Here is a 17,503-nt window from a genome sequence, read left to right as displayed (position 1 = left end):
TCAGTATCACTTCTTATTTACGTCTCTTGTGAACAATTATGTACTTTTGTTTGCATATATTAATAATTGTGCATGTTACATTGAAGAGGATTGTTACAGAATTCCTTCACACTTTAAAAAAAAAAAAAAAAAAAGTAGCCTTCATGTATACTATGAACATAGGGCCTGATTCAGAGATTTACATACAAGCACAGGCAATGAGTCTTTGTACGCAGCGGCTGTGCTAAAATATGCAAAGTAAAACTACTCCCACTGCAGGCTCCTGTCATCCGCAGCATCAGATGCATCAACTGTGTGAACGTCGGACATCTGGGGAGCCCTCAGGCTGTCTGGCAAAATCACGCTGCTGGGACCAGTAAAGCCATGTTAAAGGATGCTGCCATCAGCAGTCCAGATGACGGGTCGATCCCCCCTTCCCGCCATTTTCTGTAACGCTCCCTGTCACCATCCCCCAAACGCCAGCACAATGTCAATCATGCTTCGGCTATTGGGGCACTGCAAGCGACATCACAGTACCAGATCTGCACAGATCAAAAAACGTCAGAGATTTACGTAAATATAGAACTTCTGTAAATCTCTGAATCAGGCCCATAATCCTCATATCAACCGAGACCGCTCATGAAATGACGAAATAATGAAACTGTAAAATGTTTTAAGTAATTGTTGTTTATCTTCATAATTTCTGTTTGTAAAAGTATCACAGTAAGGGCTTACATAGCTTTGGGTAAAGGCCGGACTAGCTTCCTACTGACTCATACAGTCAGCATAGAAAGAGTACATTAACAATTTTGCAAACAGCAGCAGGGGTGACGACATAACGGCATGTAAATTTCAAGTGATGTTGCTCCATAACATGAGAGTACAGTCATTAACTTCACAGTGGATATCACCAAGTATATTTTGAATTAGGTTTTCAAGCACACTGCTGAAGCATGTAAACACTAGAAACATATAGAATTTGACAGCAGACAAGAACCACTTGGCCCATCTAGTCTGCCATTTTTTACCTTTTGGTAATCTTAACCCTATGTGATCCTCAGTTCTTTGTAAGGATATTCTTATGCCAATCCCAAGCATGTTTACATTGCTCTACTGTACTGTTTCTGATGGGAGGTTATTCCACTTATCCACTACCATTTTAGGGAAGCCATTTTTACTAAAATTTTATTTGAACCTACCTCCCTCCACTTTCAGTGCATGGACTTGTGTTCGAGTACGTCTCTTCCTTTGAAGAATGTCTCCCTACTGCACCTTGTTATTTGAAAGTTTCTAACATGTCCCCCCTTTCCCTTCTCTGCTCCAAGCTACACATATTTAGATATTTTAGTCTTTCCTGGTAAGTTTTGTGATGTAGCCCATGCACCATTTTAGTTGCCCTTCTTTGTACAATCTCTAATGTATTTATATCCTTCTGGAGATGTGGCCTCCAGTACCAATGACCTATACAGTGGCATTAGTACTTCTTTCTTCCTGCTACTGATTCCTCTCCCTATGCAACCAAGCATCTGACTTTCCTTCCTCAATGCTTTGTTACATTGCTTACCTGCCTTTAAGTCACCTGAAATAGTGACTCCTAGATCCCTTTCCTCCTCTGTAGTCTCCATTACAGTACCCTTGATACTGTATTTTACCTTTGGGTTCTTGAGACCCAAGTGCATGATTTTGCATTAAACTGTAGTTGCCACATTCTTGATCATTCCTCTAGTCTACCTAGATCCTCCATCATTTGTCTTACCTCTCCTGGTGTGTCTACCATTACATATTTTTGTGTCATTTGCAAATAGGCATACTTTTCCTTTAATACCATTTGCAACGTCATCAACAAAGATATTAAAAAGCACTGATCCAAGAACAGATCCTTGGGATACACCACTTGTCACAATTCCCTCCTGAGACTGCATTTACTACAACTCTCTGTTTCCTATTCTGCAACCAAGTTCTTATCCATTCAACCAGCTTAGAATCCAATCGCAAATTTTCGAGTTTATCAGTCTGCGATGTTGGACCATGTCAAAAACCTTACTAAATGTCTAAATAAGCTACATCTACGGCCCCCACTTGATCTATTACTTTATTCACCCAGTCAAAAAAGTCAATAAGATTTGTTTGGCATGACCCCCCCCCTAGTAAACCCATGCTGTTTGGGATTCTGTAAATTGTTGCATTTGAGATGTTCTACAACTCTCTCTTAATAGTGTTTCCATTATTTTCCCTACTAATAATGTAAGGCTCGCTGGTCGGTAGTTATTTGCCTTTTCCTTGCTTCCACTTTTTTGCCGTGGGACTATATTCCCAGTCCTCTGGAACTACTCATGTAGCTAGCGACTGTTTGAATAATTCAGCTAATGGTGTTACCAGCACCTCTTTAAGCTCTTTTTTTAGGCTGGGATGTACTCATTGCACAGATACTTATCGCATATGTACTAATATATGTGATTAGTATCGCAAAGGACAACTCGTGATAAGAGCTGCCCTTTGCGAAGCTGCCGTCACCGGGTGAGGGGATCTCCTCCCCCTCCTAGCACCGGGAGCTTCCTGCTGGTGACCTCTGCAGGAAGTCCTGGGCTCCTCCTCCTCCTCCCTGTTCCCAGAAGAAGAGGAGAAGGAAGCGGGGAACCCAGGAGCAGTATGGGCCAGCACACAAAAGGCTGAGATGGGGGGGTGGTTGTGGCAGTGCTGGGCGACTGCGGGGTGGCGAGACGGCAGCGAAGCATCTGGAGCAGGATGCAGTAAGAAGCCCATAGGCTTCTATAGGATAGCACCAGAAAAACCCGGCGATAGCCTCTGCATCGAAAAAAATCGGGCGGCCTAGGCTTGGTACTTAAGAAAATGCAGTAAATTCCCTGAAAATTTAGTTTTTACCGCATTTTTCCTTTAGTACATCCCAACTTAGTATTCTTTGATGCATGCCATCTGCCCCATTGATTTATCCACTTTCATTTTTGCCAGTTCTGTTAGGACCCTTTCCTCTGTAAATGTACTTGTATCTACCTCATTATTATAAAGCAACTTAACTGTGGCCCCTTCCCCTCTTGTTCTGTAGTGAATACTGAGCAAAAATGATCATTTAGATGATCTGCTATGGTCTTGTCTCCCTCCACCAGTCGTCGGAGCATGCGCGAAAAATACAGTAAGAAGACTGCGGAGGGGTTTCCCTCTGTCACTGCAATGGATTTTTGAGCAACTCCTGTGATATTTCTTAATTTATGGGAAAGGTCACATTACAACCGCATTTGAAATGCAGATTGTAGTAAATAGGGCCCTATAAAATACCACAAAAAGATGAAGACAAGAGAAGACCACATAAAACAGAAATCTATACTGTGGGAATGGGATGGAAATTGCTAGCACAACCTTAAATGATTTCTTGTGCATTGATGGGTTAATATGAAATACAATCAGAATGTAGAGAAGATAAGAAATCTTAGTAAATTAAACTCTGCTGTAACCATTAGCACAGCCTATCTAAACAGTAACTTAAGAATGTTATTGTTGCAGCAGTTCACCATCAGCTGGAAGGCATGTTATGGGGAACTCTGGGCATGATTCAGAGCCAGACGCTCTGACCAGAGCACTCGCTCTGAATCAGGGCCCCCCTACCTAAAAATGGAGCGGCCTCCTGGCCGCTCGCATAGCTGTGGGTTACCACCCACAGCTTATGCAAGTGGCCAAAAAGATGGTCGCGATGGTCAAGACCATCGCGACCATCGGGCTTGCGACGAGACCCTGCGGTAGGGTCTTGCTGCCGCAAGCCCAGGAGTGCTTTTGGTTCTGTCAGAGCCAAAAGCACTCCCACTGACATCACTAGTGATGTCAGTGGGGCCGGCTCCAGACGGAAGGCGTTCCCATGGGAACGCCTCCGTCTGGGTAGCAACGGACCGGCACGCCCACCAAAGGGGGCGTGCTGTCAGTCACCATCGACAGCACGCCCCCTTTGGTGCGAGACCCATAGCGACAGCTTGGCTGTCGCTATGCGGGTCTCGCGCATGCGAACGACGGAGCTCCCTCCGTCGTGCGCATGCGCATTAGGGCACCATCGACCCGCTTGTGAGCGCTCAGCGCTCGCGAGCGGGTCTGAATTAGGCCCTCTGTTCCTTGTAGCATTCATACAGAAAGTCACCGACATGAAAACAGTTCTTAAAAAGACCAACTGCTGGCTCAATCTGCAAGTTATGTTCACATTTGTTCATTTGTACACACAACAGCACAATTAAATAAATAGGTTAAAGTTCAGAAGTTCCCAAACACGGTCCTCTAGGCACCCCAACAGTTCAGGGTTTAGAAATATCCATGCTTGACCACAGGTGACTTAATTAGTACCTCAATTTGATTTAACCACCTGTGCTCAGCCATGGATCTCTCTAAAACCTGAACTGTTGGGGTGCCTTGAGGACCGCGTTTGGGAACCTCTGATGCAGATGTTATTTAGGGTATTGTGTTAACACAAGATGTCACCACAAGAGAAACCAAATGATTGACATAAGAGGTAGATTAAATCTCTAGGACGGGGGCTGGCATGTGTGCTGATCACATGTCTTAACCTACATTGTTTCTGAGATTATTTAAAGGCTTGGGGCATATTCAATTATCCGAATTAACCCGTTTTCAGAGATTAATGCGGCTATATACAACTTTATCACGGCTGGCTGTTTTTTTTTATATCCAATTAGCCGCGCAAATTTAGCCTCATTAAACTTTTCAAAGGATTTAACACAGCTTTTAGTTTAGGAAAATTCCTATTTTAAAGGTATAAAATGTTGGGACTTGGTTCAGAACCACACAGAGTCTACTGCACATGCACAGATCGCTGAAGAAATGGCACGGTCGCCATTTTCCCGGCGACTTCCTCACTGCGCAAGTGCAAAACGCCGGAAAAATGGTTGCGGCAGCCATTTTCCGACATTTTGAGCAGCACTGAGACATCCGACGCGGGACCTTGGAGAGGTAAGTTTTAAATAATATGGGTGCAGGGTGTGCGGTGTGGGCTCCCCTGGACCCGGGGGCCCGTATGCACCGCACACCCTGCACCCATTATAGATACGCCCCTGCTTGGAAGTTTCTAATCAGCTTAATTTGGCCAATAATGACGTTATTGTTGGTGTGATATTCTACAAAATGCAGAATAATGTGTTCAATGATGTGGGGCCAGTATATGGGCGTGTTGTATTGATGGGGCTAAAATGGCACAAAAATGCATTTTTATGAGCATAAATTTGCTGAAAAACACTTACATTTTATCTTTCCATCAATGTTCTTGAAAACAGCCATTTGACACATTAGAGCACTAGTTGCTTTGGCGTTTGGCCACTAATATACTTCTATACTGTTATCCAATGCTAGTTTTCACTTTTTTGGGGGTACAGGATGATTTCCCCATACTAACATAATAAATATCATAGAAAACTACAGCGCACACCTTTTTAGAATTGGATTGGTAATATGGGTAATATGGTAAGCTGGAGCCCGCATAGTTGCATTAAGTGAAATTACTGCAAGATAGGTGCGTTAACTCAAGTGCGGTGAACTAAGATTTTAAAGCGGATAACTGGGCTGTTGGTGTACTTACCAGATGGGGACAGCGTCATCACCCTATCGGATGAGTAATCAAGTTAGAAGGTAGAGTGTAAATCCCTGTTGTGTTATAATTGTGTTTGTGCAATGCATGTTTGTTGTGGATTGTGCCGATACTGGCCATCCTTTTTTATACACCATACTTTTTCTCCTAAATATATATGTAAAGTAATAAATAGCTAACAATTTTTCGGAGAAATGTATGTAGGCGATTTGCACAAAAAAACCCTCATCTACTAGAAAGTTTATTAAATCTAGTTTAAAGTTTAAACATGTCTACTTTGCCGATTTTTTTTTTTACCCGTGCCAGCCAGGAGATGCCAACCCTACTGCCACTGCACAATGACAAAATTTGCTGCATTCTGTAGTAGGGATAGGATTACGCCATTTACAGCAAATCATGTCATCATGCCCTTGAACAACCCTCTGCCAAAAAAAAAAGGGCTGGAGTTCATGAGTTTAACATATTTCTCTTTGTTATTCATTTTGAACACACCTGATCCACCTACATGCCGGAGATATTTGTGATAACGAGAGATGAAAATGTGAAAGTGAGACACTATGGTTTGCCCACTTAACCCAATATACGCAATAATTTGCAAGGGGAAGCTCATTTAATAAGGATCACAATTCTAATTGTTATCTCAGACTGTTGAGAACAGATGACAATTATAGAAAATAATGCTTTATTCTCCAAAAATTTTCATTTTAACTTTTTCTATATATTTTTAATCTTTTTTGGTTTTCACATTTATTTTATTAGTGGAACAGAGAGCCCAAATCTGGGCTGTCTGTTCCACTGCGCATGTCAGCTCACGAAAGTGCAAACACACAAAGCAGTGTATTGCTACGCTTTACCATCAATATTTTATTGATGAATTGGGGCCATAACATTTTTAATTTAACATAGTTTATTTGAACATTAATGTAAGTTATACACTTTGGATAATAGTGTCCTATTGAAATTAAACAACTATTTCTATAAAAATATAAACTTAATTTCCATCATACACTTCTCGTGTACAACTTATGATGACCAATAAAACAATATTTAGACTGCTGGAAGGGAACTGGAAATATGCACACTGGATGTACGGAGGTGTATCTTATGCTGGCCATACACCTGCACGATTTCAGGCCGGTTGGCCGATTCTCGATGAGTCATACGATGGATCTTGTGAAAATCGTGTATTATTTTAGTAAGATAAGATCCGATGCGCGATCCCACAGCTCCTATAATCGAAACTTATGATCAGATGTGCAGCCCATATGTTCCATCGTATCGTGTGGAGATCGTGCTGTTTATTTTGTTCATGCGATCCATTGTACGGCAATTCAAGTCATTTCAATGACTGTTTCCCTAATGAGCGCGTGAGGCACAGGATCGATCATACGACATATCGTGTGCTAAGAAAAACAACAAATATGCTGCCGGGACTGTCAGGGAGCTCCGGGGAATCAGATGCTGAATCGGAACGTATGCTGGTCGTGCAGGTGTATGGCCAGCATTAGTCAATAGCTTTTGTTACTGGGATGCTGCAATTTTTGTACCAATACATTGCAACTCTGAAATCAACAGGCTTACAGTTACCCGGATGGCTAGAGAAATCTTTATGGGTACTCCTGAATGAAATTACAAAAGCAATGACCTAGACGTATCTAAGTAGTCATATTGTATAAAATATGACAGGTAAGAGTGTTGGAAAAATGAAAAACAAACACATAAAAAAAATATAAAAAGACAGTCAGAAGTATTTTCCCTTTAGAAAATATACAACATGCCAGCTCTGTTTGAACAACTGCATCTACACTAGTTAATAATGATGGCAGAGGTTACACATTTTCTGTGCTATATTTTTAACTGAACTGTGAAATATATCAACCGTGATGTCAGTCACTACGTAACTTTCACATCGACACCAGGAGAAACAACTTAGGTACATTATTTCATGTATATACAATAATATATATTAAATAGTGGACAGAAGACTAAATGAATATGTTTAGTGTAATTAGCTGCCATAAAAATGCTACAATATGTGATGCTGCAAATACTGTAAAACATAAACAGAGTCCAGACATAGTGAAATGGTGCGTACACACGGTACGATTAAAATGCACGATATGGTATAATATCGTTATCATTCATATTGTGCATTTTTCGGTGCCTCCAACCCACCAAAGACCTGCGATGCTTGGGCACGTATGACGATAAAGATATCGTCCATTGACCGTGCATGCAGGCCAACCTGGTCGATATCGACCAGGTTACTATAGGGACCCGCAATCGTTGATCACGGGCTGTCGTTGGTGGGTTGGTGGTGTGCTGGATGATCGATATCGATCATCCAGCACATTCGGGGGATCGTTCAGCCAAAAGACCTTCATGTAGACTGGTCCAGTACTAATTGCAGGCCATACACTGTCAGATGAAGCTCACCATTTATTTGTAATGAATACAAATGGGGGAATTAAATTTGGTGCAAGTTTGTAAATGCAAGCTAATTTCATGAAATGCGCAATAACATTAGAAATGCCAATTTGCACTACTCACTGCAATGTTGCAATGAAGAGCATGTAAAAGTGGGGAAATCGTCCTGAATCCCAAAAATGTGACAACTGAAGTAACAGAACCATATAGAAGGCAGTTAGTGGACATAAGGAAAGTACTGGAGGCTCATTAATGGTGTCAAATGGATGGTTTTTGCACTTATTAATATTATTGTCACAAGGGTTCTGCAGGGCCTTACAAAGTACATAAGCAAATGAGCACACAAGAACACAGTAATTAACCATACTAACCAATGCAGGTCAAGGTCATTAGCGATAATAACACTTAAATAAGTAGCAGGGAGTCAGCAACAAAGTGTTAGGTGCCATTGTGGGGAGTTAGGAGTAAATGATAGTATAAGTAAGGGAAGGAGAAGCACACGAGGGAAGAGAGCCCTGCTCGTGAGAGCTTACATTCTAAAGAAGAGAGGCAGACAGACAAGGGTGACATGGATGGGTTAGACAGTGAGGAAGGATCACGGAGCAAAGGTGTAGGATGAGAGCTGGAAGGCTTTGATGAAGAAGAAGTGGGTCTTAAGAGCCCATCTTAAGGTTAGTAAAGAGGTGGAGAGAGTGATAGAGCAAGGGAGAGAATTTGGTAGAAGAGGCAGCATGAATTTGTGGCGCAAAGTAGGTGAGCAAGGGTGTGAAGGGAGATGTAAATAGGAGAGGATTGGGTGAGGGCTTTGTGAGTGAGTGTGAGAAGCTTGAATTGGGTTCTGAAGGGGAGGGGGAGCCAGTGTGTCACGCTCAGGCTATGCTGACCCTCTGCCAAGGTATTGGAAGACGTGGACCCAGGTTAGGGTAGGAACAGGAGGCGAGGTGCCTGGATGAATGACTTCCTCATCCACTAGTACCAGATGTTGGCTAGACCTGACCAAAGGCGCGGAGTGTAATTTACATGGAAGTGTTCACCAGTGACCCCTCCAAGCGGGATTTGGGCTTAAGCTACACCCAGCAAGCAGATCGCGGCCCTTTGGTCAGGTATCTGGCACAAGCTGGAAATGGAAGAACACTTATCACAGGGAAAGCAAAGGAAAAAGATACTGGCAGTTTTTACTATGGTAATGTAATGAGTACACACTCTGTAGATCCAGATGCAAGGCTGACACAGGAGAATGGCACTAGGAGATTGTACTTTGAAGCAGCAGCGTATGTACTGAATACGTCATCTGTCACAGGAGAATGGTATGATGAAATGGTACTTGGATAACGTACTAAAAACACGCACTGTGGCTTCAGACGCAGGACCGGCACAGGAGATGACTCTAGGAGATTGTACTCAGTAGAAGTACTGAGTAAACACACCGTGGATAAATACAAAATGACAGCAACCAATGCTACAATTGGGTAAAGGGCTAATCAGGATATAGACTATCATGGCTGTGTCCATGACGGTAACCGCAGAAACCACATCACAGAGCGAGCACATGGATGTCCTAGCAGACCCCAGGTATAATCCTCAGCACGTCACCCACCGCCGCGCCTGGCATCTTACCGCTCGGGAAGTCAGGGGAAGCCGGCGCTGAATTGAGTAACGGCCGATCCTAGGCAGCAACCTGACACAGTGTATGAATTGGAGTAGAGGGGAGGGAGATATAGAGTGTTTGGAGAGGAAGATGAGCTAAGCAGCGACATTGAGGACAGATTGGAGTGGAGAGAGGAGGGAGTCAGGGAGGCCAGATAAGAGGAGGTTACACAGTAGTCTAATCTGTAGATGACCAGTGAGTGGATTAGGGTCTTAGTAGCATCCTGGGTGAGAGAGGGTCTGATCCTGTAAATATTTTTGAGATGGGAACAGCAGGTCTGCGAAACGTACTGAATGTGTGGTTTGAAGGAGAGGGAGGAGCCAAGGATAACTCCAAGACCACGCACAGAGCACAAGCTAGAGGAGTTGGTTTTCGCTGCCAATAGATAATGAAATTGTGGGAAGTGAGATTATGCGGGAGAGTGGGAATATGATCAAGCCAGTCAGATATGTTAAGTTTAAGAAAGCGCTGGGACTTCCAGGAAGAGATAGCAGAGAGACAGTTGGAGATAAGAGTGAGAACAAAGGTGGGAGGGGGGTGTCAGGGAAATAAAGGTAGATCTGAATATCATCAGCATAGAGATTATATTGGAGGCCAAAAGAGCTGATGAGTTCACCTAAAGAGGACATATAGGGAGCTCCTGGATCTATTCAATTCAGCACTCTGTTTAGTCCGACTAATAAGGAGAAATCTGACTAAAGTGCCTGCCAGGCTGTTTTCCGACTTAGCGCGGCAATAACAACCTCGCAGCCAGCACTTTAGTCGGAGAATGCCTATTCTCTCGACTAAACACCCAGGGTAAGTCGCAAGAACCAGCATTCTCCAACTTAACTGCTTGCCGTCGGAGTAAACATTGCAGTGAATTGAATAGCCCAGGAGATCCCTCCAGGCGCTATTTTCCTCCCGTTGAATTGAATCACCCACATAAAGGGAGAATAGAAGATGTCTCTAAGAGCAGAACTTTGGGAGGACACCTAACGTTAGTGGAAGTGTGGGGGGGGGGGCGGTGAAGAGTCATGGAGGAGACAGCTACGGAACAGTCAGAGAAATTAGCGGACAGCCTGGAGAGGGCAGTGTCACATGCACCAAGGGAGTGAAGAATTTGCATGAGGAGAGGGTGGTCCACGGTGTTAAAAGCAATAGTGAGGTTGAGGAGAATGAGCACAGAGTTGTGGTCCTTGGATTTGGCAGCAAGGAGGTTATTGCTGACTTTCGTGAGAGCAATTTCAGTGGAGTGGAAAGGACGGAAGCCAGACTGATATGGGTCAAGAAGGGAGTGGGAGGAAAGAAAGGTGGTAAGGCGGTTGTAAACAATATGCTCAAGGATATACAAATAAAATTGATCTTACAAATCCGCGCTATAAAGTTGTTCCAAATACTTCAAACTCCAGATGTTTCCAGTATATAAGTCCATATGCAAAAAAAAAATCAAGAGAAACTATTTTGTCATAATGTTCAACCCGTAGCATTTTCTTTATTATCTCCCATATGCTGCTCCACAAACAACGTATAATTTAGGTAAAAAAAAAAAAGATCCCAAAAAGAAACAGGAGTAATCACAAAGATGGCTGTACCACCATCAATTTATTAACTGCATAAAAAAGAACATATGCATACCCTGTGTATATCCCAACATGGATTACTGCGGAAGATGGAACCCGGGAATACCGCTATGTAAGCAATATGGGTCACACTGGGCAGATGATGTTTATGAAATAAAAAAAAATCTTTTTTTGGACCTAAATTATACGTTGTTTGTGGAGCAGCATATGGAAGATAATAAAGAAACTGCTACGGGTTTATAACATACCTTACAAAAGTAAGCATACATGTAAGCATCTGTGCATGAAACTTCGATCACGTGTGGGGTGCTCATCACGGGACTTTTTGATACCCCTGAAAGGAACTTTCTGGATTGGGACTCGTCACTTATCATTTTCAGTACCCACACATTGGGGTGAGAAAATTTAATGTTGAACATTATGACAAAATAGTTTCTCTTGATGTTTCCAGTATATAAGTCCATATGCAAAAAAAACATCTGGAGTTTGGAATAAGAATTGGAACAACTTTATAGCGCGGATTTGTAAGATCAATTTTATTTGTATTTCTGATTTATGAGTCGGTGACTTATGTTTTGATCTTCTCTGCTGCTCCCAAAGGCAGCGCCAAAGGCTGTGAAGTTTCTTACCTATAATATGCTCAAGGAGTTTGGAGGCAAAAGGGAGGAGAGAGATGGGTTGGTAGTTGGAGAGAGTGTTAGGTTTTTTAAGAATGGGGGAGACAAGGGCATGCTTGAATGCAGAAGGGACAGTGCCTGATGACATGGAGAGATAGAGGAGGTTGGCAAGATGGGAAAAGGCAGAAGGATGGGGTCAAGGGGGGAGGAGGAAGGGGGGGGAGTACCGGATGAGGGCCATGACTTCCTCTCCAGATACAGGGGAGAAAGATGTCAGGGTTGGTAAGATGGGTGGGGAGGGGTAGAGTGATGAGTGTCTGGTGGGAAATGTTCTGACATATGGAGTCAGTTTTAGATGTAAAGTAGATGGCAAAGTCAAGGCGAGGAGGGAGTTGAAAATGGCGAAGTGATGTCGGAATTTGAGGACTAGGAGGAGATGAGGTTCTTGATATACTACTTGAGAGGGTGAGGGCAAACTGTAGGATGAGAGCATACATTTTAAAGGGAGGAATTCTGCATCCATTTTAATAATGGTTTAAAAATTATAGGAAACACGTGTTTTTGGGGCACAGGAAAATGCTTGTACTGTACAGTGATTTTGTAGTATTTTTATATAAGTTTGTAAAAAGTCTGAATAAACACCTTTAGCTCCCATCTGCAAGTTCAAAAACCCCTCCCCCATCATTACACCCCTCCAAATATCTGTCCCACATAATTTACCCATTACTGAGCTTTTTAAAGGAATTCCCCTGAAAACTGACATGTCTTTGTATTGGCCAAATTATGCTAGTTAAACCTCTCCAAGTGCATGATTCTTCTTTGGGAGGGGTGCAGCAGAGATTCTGCACTGTGCCCTGTCATTTTTTCCTAAAAATTACGATTTTCCTTTTCGTATCACCTGCTCAGGAGGGTGGTGTAATAACACAAATTTCCTTTGAAAAAAAAAAAACACTGAGTTTGAAATTGAATTGCAACTGAAATTTGTGGTGCAAGTCTGCAGCGAGAATAGCTCACAGGACTCAATTAACACCTAATTGAATTCCCCCTAAAGTGCCTTTTTATATAAGACCAACTTGTGTTCTAATATAAAGTGCTCTATTTATAGACCATTGAGTTGTTTTGCTGGCATAAAACCTGGCAAAAGGTTCTATTCACCACTTTTTAAGAAAGGGTAAAGTTACAGAAATCTGACAGTTCTCCAGCCTTATGGTGCATACACACGATCAGATTTTTTCTTCAGATATGGACGATAACGATTTAAAAATCGTTCAGTCGTTCATATCTGAAGGAAAATCGTTCATATCTGACATGCCTGAACGATGGACGATCAACGATGCGCGTTCCCGTTTGTCAGATAACGATATCTGACATCTGATGGGTTTGCAGTCAGACTTGGACGATTCCATTCATTTTAATGCAGTCAAAAATCGTTCAATCGTTCAAATCGTTCAAAACTTTGGTCAAATCGTCCAAATCGTTCAAATCGTTTAATCGTTCAGTCGTTCATCTGACAAATCTGACAAGTCTGACAAATCTGACCGTGTGTACGCTCCATTATGGTGCATACACACGATCAGATTTTTTCTTCAGATATGGACGATAACGATTTAAAAATCGTTCAGTCGTTCATATCTGAAGGAAAATCGTTCATATCTGACATGCCTGAACGATGGACGATCAACGATGCGCGTTCCCGTTTGTCAGATAACGATATCTGACATCTGATGGGTTTGCAGTCAGACTTGGACGATTCCATTCATTTTAATGCAGTCAAAAATCGTTCAATCGTTCAAATCGTTCAAAACTTTGGTCAAATCGTTCAAATCGTTCAGATCGTTTAATCGTTCAATCGTTCATCTGACAAATCTGACAAGTCTGACAAATCTGACCGTGTGTACGCTCCATTATGGAGCGTACACACGGTCAGATTTGTCAGACTTGTCAGATTTGTCAGATGAACGACTGAACGATTTGACCAAAGTTTTGAACGATTTGAAAGATTGAACGATTTTTGACTGCATTAAAATGAATGGAATCGTCCAAGTCTGACTGCAAACCCATCAGATGTCAGATATCGTTATCTGACAAACGGGAACGCGCATCGTTGATCGTCCATCGTTCAGGCATGTCAGATATGAACGATTTTCCTTCAGATATGAACGACTGAACGATTTTTAAATCGTTATCGTCCATATCTGAAGAAAAAATCTGATCGTGTGTATGCACCATAACCCTACTTGTGGCCCCATTTTAAAACCGAGACATAACCCCTTTAGCACTCATGGGACAAAGCAAGAGCCTTTCCGGCTTCAGCATGCTGAGTCCCTGCCGGGTGACAAGTGTAAGTCGTTGGCAGCGATCGGCTGCTAGCAACAGAGCAGAGGATGCCGCCAAAGAAGGGAAAGTCACTGGACCTTGCAGGATGGTGAAGTAATATTATATACAAACGGAATATTCGTTAGTATTTTATTACCAGTTATTTATATAGCGCACACATATTCCGCAGCACTTTACAGAGAGTATTTGTCCATTCACATCAGTCCCTGCCCCAGTGGAGCTTACACTTTATATGCCCCATCACATGCTCACACACATACACACTAGGGTTAATTTTTTTTGTGTTGGGACCCAATTAACCTACCAGTATATTTTGGAGTGTGGGAGAAAACCAGAGTTCTCAGTGCTGTGAGGCAGTAATGCTAACCATTACACCATCCGTGCTGCCTTATTATCACTGCGATATTAAATGAAATGTGCTCCTGGTAATAAGGATCGTTATTAAATGGGACCCTTAGTGCATTCTACCATCATCCCCATAGACAGTGGCTACATGCTACTTATCAAGTATCGAAAAGCATTGCTTTTCACAACTATGTAATGAGATGGCATTACATCCATCCACCCTGCCTATAACGGTCAGTAGGGAGCAGTGAGACCTCTCCAGCTTCCATGGATTACCACCACCAGATTAAACAACAATGCCCATGTGAAAACATCTGCTGCGCATTTCATATTAACCTTTGCAGACAGTATTAGGCTGCTGGCAACCAGAAAAAAGAGCATTGAAAAGGAGGCACGTCTGGGGATCAGGAGGAGGGTACGTGCTGATAAATGACGGCAGTAGCCACACTTCTCACATCGAAGCATAACAAAAACATATTGCCATTGTGGACCCTATTAAAAGGACACTCGGTAATGAACCAGCATAAAAAACCACAGGGAAAACCTCACATGAAGTGGTCTATTGTCTGCACTACAGGGCTGTGGAGAAAAGGAGAACTAGAAAGATGTCTAAATAGATGTTCTGTAGCCTATATATGTCACTTCATAGGAAACTATCCTTAGTCAGTGTATTGCTAAATAACGAAAATAGATAAACCCTTATCAAAGTGCTTTACTTCAAATTACTTAATGTGGCTATTAATAAAAAAAAATTATATACATGCACATACAGTATAATGGCATGTACGGCTTTGTACTAGAGGCTGACATACAGGAATTGTTCACACTACAAGGCATACTAGAAATACAGTAGTGTTATTACAGTAAGAGTAGGCAACCCTTTGTATTGTAGCCATGTGCTGCAACAGAAACAAAAGGTGCTATACTGGGCATAAACAGGGTCTGAGTCTTACATTATCTTCAGATGTATGGTAAAAATACAAGGAAAGTTGGCATTAATGTATGGTGAATTGCACACTGCTGTGCCCACAAATAGATAAGAACTATTATACATCCCCTATGGTTTGGTGTCTGAGAGTCTCACTGTCTGCAGTATAATGCTTACCCATCCACCATCCTAATTGCTGAGTTTTCATCGCTTTATATGTAAATGAAATGAATAGCATTATGATGTTCGGTAAACCCACCCCATTGGACGTCTACTACAGCATTCCAACGACATCATGAATCAGCAGTAAATGTATATTTTATATCCGCTATAGATATACAAATAGTCTGGCACATATACACAAGCATGCAACAGTCATTTACTATTTTTAATGCATTTATTACAAAACTGCATGATTAATGATATCCATGTAAAACAAATGCACTCACTAGTAGTTTGGCTTAGTTCATTGTAAAATTCAATACATATAAAAACAAAAAATACACTGACATATTTGTAAAAAACATGTGTGATACATACTGTGTGTACAAATGTATACTGGGCAAATTATTATAACCAGCACTAATGGCTACAAAAGGATACTACTGCAGCAAGTATTAGAATAAATAAAATAAAACTAAAACATTGGCAGTAATATGCCGTCTAAGGAACACAAGTCTCAGTCCGACCTTGTGTTGGCGAGGAAAGCCAGACACACCTCCTCCCTTACTGCCTGGGCACAGTGTGCCACACACAATGCCAATGTCACATCTCATTCCCATGCCATACCTGTATCCGAGGGTCCACCTCCTCCTCTTCCTCTTCAGGCTGCATATTCTCCGGACCCTTCTTTCGTATTCCCATTGTTTCCATTATGCTGCAGACATAGAGGAGGGTGACTGCAGCTCCCGCTAATCACTGGGTGCTAGGTACACACGAAAGCGACTGCAGCAGCTGAGCCTGTGCATGCACTGCTCGCCTCTCCTCTGCTACATAACAGCCAGTGCCAGCCTGCCTGCCTGCCCTGCTGTACATGGGCTACCGATAGCCAGATTAATAGGAAAAGCTGCTGCTGAGCCTGAGCTTGGAAATGGAAACCAGCAGCAGCAGCAGAGAGAGGAGGGGATGTTGTCAGTCCCCGCCCTCCATTGCTGACAGTGCTGGGAAGCAGCAGGGAGAAAAAACAGAGCAAAGCTGATAATAATTATGTGGGTGAGGTTATTGCAGAGAGAGTGGTGCTGGGAGCAGGTTAAAGACTAGTTTTTGTCAGTGCTGACTGATATGCATTTTGGGAGTCTGTGACCTGAGGGAGGCCTGGTAATCTTGGAATATACATACATATAAAATAGGCTATATATAATAATCATCCAAATATAAATGTATTTTACAAAATTTTCAAAGATCAATTAAAATAATTTTGCTTGTTGTATCCATTTCTTTCTTGACATCAGTCCGTATCTGATCTTTATGTTTGGCTAGTAGTAGTGCCCAATGATATCTATTCCTAAGTGGCAAGTGTAGCTAGTGACCACTACCAGTCTACCAGGTAAGCAAGAGGGTAACGACCATAGGCGCAGCTGCTATGGGGCCCACATCTGATGGATGGCTGTGCCATTGGACTGCACTGGGGCCCTTACTAATGTTACAAATGGGCCCACAAATGATTATTTACCGTTTAATACTGGCCACCTAGTAATTTGGCCATGATTCTGCAGTGCAAAAACAGAGAAGGCTGCAGCATGTTTTATACCTGAATAGAAAATCGGGGTACATCAGGTCGGGCTTCCAACACTGCCCATTTTTATCTCAGAGGTTGTTTGTCACCTACTGTATACAAATGACTGCTGGCAAGAGTATATGCCTGACAGCCATAAATAGGCATATATTCTATAGTAGGTATGGTACAGTATATATGTGCTGTGTAATGATTAAATTAAGTTGCTGTCAGAACATCCATTTACTTCAAAATAGTTTCTTTGCCTATATAATATTTATAATACTGTGCAAACGTTTTACGCAGGTGGGGAAAAAATGCTGCAAAGTAAGAATGCTTTCAAAAATAGA

At 42.2% G+C, this 17,503-nt stretch overlaps 1 protein-coding gene across 1 annotated transcript in view; it reads right to left on the bottom strand.

The window, feature by feature from the left end:
- SH3BP5 (SH3 domain binding protein 5) overlaps positions 1 to 16,597 on the bottom strand; it is a 98,106-nt gene extending 81,509 nt beyond the window's left edge. The window contains exon 1 of the mRNA XM_088463773.1: positions 16,229 to 16,597. Coding sequence (XP_088319899.1) covers positions 16,229 to 16,312 — 84 coding nt within the window. The 5' untranslated portion in view covers positions 16,313 to 16,597. The remainder of the gene's footprint in view (positions 1 to 16,228) is intronic.
- Between the last annotated feature and the right edge of the window lie 906 nt (positions 16,598 to 17,503).

This window comes from Taudactylus pleione, unplaced genomic scaffold (assembly GCF_031769625.1).
Source record: "Taudactylus pleione unplaced genomic scaffold, aTauple2 ptg000053l, whole genome shotgun sequence".
Classification (NCBI taxonomy): domain Eukaryota; kingdom Metazoa; phylum Chordata; class Amphibia; order Anura; family Myobatrachidae; genus Taudactylus; species Taudactylus pleione.
Note: the sequence above shows the minus strand (reverse complement) of the source record. Positions and strands in the feature narration are given on the sequence as shown.